The sequence below is a fragment of the Limulus polyphemus genome, unplaced genomic scaffold (assembly GCF_000517525.1).
Source record: "Limulus polyphemus unplaced genomic scaffold, Limulus_polyphemus-2.1.2 Scaffold1359, whole genome shotgun sequence".
NCBI lineage: Eukaryota > Metazoa > Arthropoda > Merostomata > Xiphosura > Limulidae > Limulus > Limulus polyphemus.
This window is the reverse complement of record NW_013666969.1, coordinates 57,918-64,370: the sequence shown is the minus strand read 5'-3', so window position 1 is coordinate 64,370 and position 6,453 is coordinate 57,918. Positions and strand designations below refer to the sequence as shown.

Below are 6,453 nucleotides of genomic sequence, written 5' to 3'. Positions count from 1 at the left end.
AATCATTTAGAATTTTCCGCAAATTCAAAAATTGTGCATTTCTTGATTCTCATTTTTGAAAATAAGTTGTGCGATTTACTAAGTAGCAGCATGTAGCTGCTTTAGTTAATGGGAGAAAATAAAATTACATATCCAGCAATTTGTTATTTTTCCATTATTACATAAAAAAAAAAGTTAAGATTTAAAAATATATTTCTGAAAAGAAAGATAAAAGTTCCAAAAATTGTGAAGTTTTCTTAATCTCCAGTAAAAAACAACATGATGTTGCTTACATGATGTGCTTTGTAATCAAATAATTTGATTGATGCTAGTAATTCCTGCATGAAGTGATATAATTTTTAACTAGAACTTAGATCATTCAGCAACATCATTCAATTGATAGATATGGAAATGATGTTAAGAAATATCAATGTAGTTTTGGATTTTAGGAAATTTTTATATGAAACCCATCAAAATAAATATAATGATTTAGGTGAGTTTTGTTGGACCTATACAACTATATTTGTGTCATTTTTGTTCTGTTCACATAAGGCATTTCATGATGTTTTACAAAAAATGACGATAAGCCCATTTTTACCTGTACAATCACAGCTGAAGAAAGAAGAAAACTAGTGGTACCCCCTCTGACAAGTCCTGTCTTTACTGAGGACAAACACTGTGCCAGGTTGGGTACACACTAGCAGAGTATATTCTAGTGACTATGAAAGTTAAATACCTTGTAGCTCAGATCCAGCTGAATAAATTAATAGAAATGACTAAATTCACCAACAATTTGCTCAAAATGCATCATTGCAGAACCTAGACAACTGCATGAATTATGTGCCAATTCTATGTCAATCAGATACATTACTTAAACAAGAACTTATGGAGCAGTGAAATATCTTAAGTAGTTCATATACTCACTATTTAATGACAATGTACTTTTCTGCACCTGTACTTTTTTTCCAAGAAAGACAGTACTTTCTTTAGAGGATTTAAAGAAAATACTCAACATGAGCTTGATTCTATACAGTACATACCTTTTTGCAAGAGGATGAGATATGATTGACTACTAGCTTTGTTTCACTTTACAAGTTACTCAAAGAGTATAAAAGAAAAAGAGATGAGAAACAAAACTAATAATCCAGCTAAACAGAAGTTTTGAATTGAAATGTTTTATGCTATAATAAAATCACTTGCTAAAGTTCTTGTACTGTGATAAGAAGCATATATCATCTTTCAAATAAAATTATAATTTTTTAAAAGATTTCAGGTATGCTCAACATTTCAATTTTGAAAGCTGCTTATAAACTCCACATACTTAGCTAAATTCCTGCAATTTTGCTAGGTATTCAAACAAGAAGAATAAAAGCCTACTATTAACTTGTAAAAATATAGAAAAAAATGTTGAGGAATTGCAGTTCTATTTTTTCAATAATAACTACTGCTAATTACATAGTTGAATATTCCTCTTCCAAAACTACACAAGTAAAAAAATTAGTAAATATAAAATACAAGACAGCAGAAACTGTGTGATGTTTCAATCAAGATCACTGAATCCAACATAACACAACCTAGACCTTGAAGACATTATGGGTCAATTTGCTGAACAAGTGTTGAAAGAAAAATTTAGTTTACCAGTAACTGAAATATTATAACATTGTTTGCACATTTTGCCATTATTCTTTACTGGATGGTCTAATTATTCTAATCAAGAATATGTGTACATTAAATAACATATGTATTATTATTATTTATACATTTCTTTGTTGTTTTTTTAAACTTTTGGACAGATACATAATGGGTTATCCAGAGTTTGTCCTCAACCATTACTCTAATAAAGGTCTTCAGCAAGAAATCCATGCAACATTAAGAGCTGGGCAATTAGTGAAATTTTATAATCAATTAACCATTGTGCTCATTAAAATAATTACATTCAATTATTGATCATTCTCATGAGGTTTGGATAGTTGGAATAATCAAAAATAGTCATACCTGGAACTATTATTTTTGAATCTAGTTGGCTATTTTTGTGACATTAACTGCTTAACAGTAATCTGATTAATCAATTATTTTACATCACATTAATTCATGTTTATAAGTAATCATTTATATCAATTAATCACCCAGCTTTACTATATATATATATATATATATATATATATAGGGCTTCTGGACCTAACTATCCCATACTCTGGTCACGAAGAAAAATAATATTGTAAAGAAATATTGTCCATATTCTATTAACCCTCCCTATATGGGTTCAGTTATTTTGACAAACCTTTCAACTATCGTGTAACCAGAAAACCATACATCATGTAACACAGTAAGTGTATCTTCAAGAAATTTGGCATGCCTTGAGTAAGCGTAGTTTGCCTCGGACTCTGACTAGTCTGAGTGCAAAGTGATTTTCATTTCAAAATTAAAAATACTCTTTTCCTTTTAGTTTTCAAATTTAATATGCATAACCTTTACAACCTTCTAAATAAAGTTTTTTTATAGTAAAACCTTTTGTTTTATTTGTATTTTTCTCTGTCCTAGCACTATATACCGGCTCAAATCATTTGTCCGATCTTGTAACCACCACACAACAAAAAAAAAAAGAAAAAAAGAAAGAAGAAATAAATGTAAGTTACCTTTATTTCTTTCTAGAATGATTGCATATTGTTACAGACAATTACACAATATTTATTATTACAGCCAAAGCTATTACAATTTAAACCTCCTGGGTACTTAGATTTAGTTCTACTGTCACTTAGATTAGCATTAAAGTGAGCTATTACAGTAGGGAAACTTTATGTAAACACAGCATTGAAATACCTGGATGTTTTTGTCAAATTAAATCATGCTGCATTCATGAGACATACTCATGCTGTTGAGTATTTTTTATTTAATTTTTTTTTATCTAACCTAATAAGTCTATACTTTTTACATTTTAATAACTTTTACAACAAAAATGAAAAACAAGAAATTTATTACTTACATGTGGGTCTTGAGCTTTTTTGTTTTCAAAGATAAACTAATTTTTTGTTTGTTTGAAGTTAAGCACAAAGCTACACAATGGGCTATCTGTGCTCTGCCCACCATGGGTATCTAAACCCAGTTTCTTGTGTCGTAAGTCCGCAGACATACCGCTGTGCCATTGGGGGGCTCTAATTTTTTGTAGGAATGTTATTAGTACTATACTTAATGCGTATTACAATTTTTAGAGTTATTTTCAAAATTTAATTAAACTTTATTATCATTGTATGTCAATGAAATTAACATTAAAACATAGTTTATAATTCAAATTTTAATATTAAATGTTTTAATTTCTTAATTGGAAAGAAATTATTTAAAAAAATGCCAAATATGCTTTTTGGTGTGTTATATGGCATGTTTTCTTGTTATATTTTATTACACCTACTATACAAGGTTTATAGCAGTTAAATTAAGAACACAGACTTCAGACATTTACAAGCTAGAATATAAAATGAGAACCTCCCACTTTTTTGATTTGCTAGAAAATAAGATATACACATTTTCCTTGAAAAACTTTTAATAATCATTTAAGAGGTTCTAGAGGTTGTGCAAATAAAATTTGATAACTGTAAGGTGAAGATAAGTATTTTTGTACTTAAAATGAAAATCACCTTGTATTCAAACTATTGAGAGTCTGAGTGCAAATAACTACAATAAATAGATAACATATAATTAAAATAATGTCATTTTTTGTTTACAAGATACTTATAATCTTTAACAAAATCTCACCAGTTTTTGTGAGGATACATTATGAAATCTCAGAGTTACCATACGTATTGTTGCACATGTATAATTCCCCTGTCAGGTTCCTGCAAATTGCTGGAGATCGATGCAAAAGGGTTAAGTACATGATTATAACCAATAGAAAGAGCACATTCCAAATTATGTGATAGTTTGACAGTCGTTTGTAACTAGTTTGAATGGGAAACTCGTAATTTGATTGGAATGTTGAAATCATTGCTCTGAACAGAAATGAGATATTTTTAAAACCACATATGACTTAGTTAGAAAGCTAGATAAATTATTGGTTTTATGTATACCAGTAATTTTTTGGTTTTTTAAAATGCATCTTTGAAATCTACAAAAATTAATTTGTCTTCCCCCTCCACTAAAGAGACTAAACAAAGGCTTACGGCAAGGCTTAGCAAATATGATGAGTGAGTAGAAATCAATTTCATAACATTGTAAGAACTAGAAATCGTTTTTCTATATATTTTTTGTTTATTGTGTTATCTTTTAATAAAAATAACTAAAAATGAATTTAAGCATTTACGAGTAAATACTAATAACATATATACATATTCATAAGCATTTACACCTATACTGCTAAATTTTGATCATCCCGGAAAGATAACTAACATCCAAATACCTACCAAGTTTATTGGATAAGCCTGGACTTTGTACAGAGCTATATCATAAACATTTTCTTCCACTCTTACAACTTTAAACAATTCATGTTGCAATCATTGTACTATAAACAAGCCAATAAATCCTCTCCCACTATGTTCTCAGAGTCCTGATTATGATAAACTTTGTGGGAAACTTCTGGTAATTGCACCACACAAGCGTATTTGCTACCAACTGTGTCGTATTATGGTGTCATTGCTCTATGATTGGCAATGATTCTAATTCAGCTGCTAACAGTAAAATAAACATAGGAAGTAGATATGAAAATATTAGTAGTAGATGTTTTCAGGGGAATTACTTTGAAACTTCATTGTCAACACTGAAGAGAATAAAACAGTACTATTCACTTTATTTTGTTTTTCAACCTTTAAAGTTTTACGGTGGTTATAGGGTCAGTCAAACTGATCAACCCAGTATAGAGTTAGGGTAAAAAAAATTATATTTCATCTGTTGAGCTTTTCTGGGAAAAAAAAAAGCTTGATATTTATTTAGGAGATTGTAGAGATTGCTCAGATGAAATCTGAAAATTTTCAAATGAAGAAAAGTGTTCTAAATCTTAACATGAAAACCACCTTGCACTCAGAGCAGTAAAAACTCTGACTCCATATATTCATGAACAAATTTTAGTAAAAATACTTAAATTTTTTTTTTTTTTGTCTATAAAAGACTTGTAAGGTTTGATAAAAGCTTGAATAAAATTTCATGAAGGTATGCAAAACCTGTTCAAAGTTATAGTATGGAAACTCCGATTGTCACTTTGGGGTCATGTGGTTGGTGTTATCCACTGAGTCAGTAGTGAAAGAGTTAACATCCAACAACAACAAAAAAAAAGAATTATTAAAATGTAATAGGCTTTCTAACTAAACCATATGTAGTTAAAATTTCATTACCTGGTTGAGATAATCTTGACAATAGCAAACTATGAAGTTGATACAGAATACAAAACTGATCACGAGAGTGAAATAACCTCATAAGGGAAATAATAAATTACAACTTTCCTTTTCCATTTGTTAAAATAATCTAATAGTAAATGTCAGAGAGAATTATTTACATCTGTTAAAGGCAGCATATGCTAGGATAGGAGTGGCATGCAAGTTCCAGTTTATGAAACACAACTCATTAACTCAAGAAGAACAGATGCTACAAGTTTTCATTGTAGCTTGGGGATATCTAATGTATAAGTATGCAAGCCCTTAAAAACTTAGAAAATAATACAGAAGTACAAAGAAAATCTAAAATGGACAATTTGTAACAAAGTAGTGTTACATGATTCCTAAAAGCGAAGACTGACAATTTATTAAATATTACCTTTTGAAATTAAGGTATTAAAACTTATAAGATATTTAATATTATACTATGAATTATAAACTATGTTTTGATTTTAAGTTTACTGATATAAACTTATAATAAAGTAGTTAAATAAAATTTTCAATATAAATGTAAAAAGGTTGAGACATGCATACTTGATCTACCTTTATCTAATTAGTTAATTTTGTTGGTTAAATGAAACTTTACGTCAAAATATTGAATTTGTTAGATGTTCTAATTTTGTAAAAAAAAAATTTAAAGCAAGTTATTATGACTGAATTATTAATTTCTTTCTCCAAGAGGTATGTCAAACTGAATGTATAATGCAAGATATGAGATTCCAATACCAGACTGGTATTTCCAGATGTGATTACAAGAACAAAAGCTCCACCAGAGTCCTTTACTTGAATCAAACAACAAAATAACAAAATTGATTAACTCACCCAGCAACAACAACATATTTTCCATTTTTCCTGTTTTTTAAACGTTCTAAAACACTGATGGACACTTTTGCTTTTTTTCTCCCATACAATTCATATTCTTGAGTAAAAAGTCCTATTTCAGCTGCTAATTCTTCTATGTCTTTTGGTGATTGGGAACGTGATATTTCAATGTCACTGTGAAGTATACAAAAAATACAATTAACAGCAACTTGCATTCAAATATTTATTATTTTTTCACTGCAGAAATTGCAGGTTAAAAAAAAAAAAAAAAAACTAAAGTGACTTAGTGAAATTG

General features: G+C 28.9%; 1 protein-coding gene across 1 annotated transcript in view; it reads right to left on the bottom strand.

Moving 5' to 3' along the window:
• The window catches only part of LOC106463248 (C-1-tetrahydrofolate synthase, cytoplasmic), a 52,494-nt gene that overhangs the window by 25,871 nt on the left and 20,170 nt on the right, over positions 1-6,453 (bottom strand). The window contains exon 11 of the mRNA XM_013923249.2: positions 6,159-6,348. Within this exon, the coding sequence (XP_013778703.1) occupies positions 6,159-6,348 (190 nt within the window). The remainder of the gene's footprint in view (positions 1-6,158; positions 6,349-6,453) is intronic.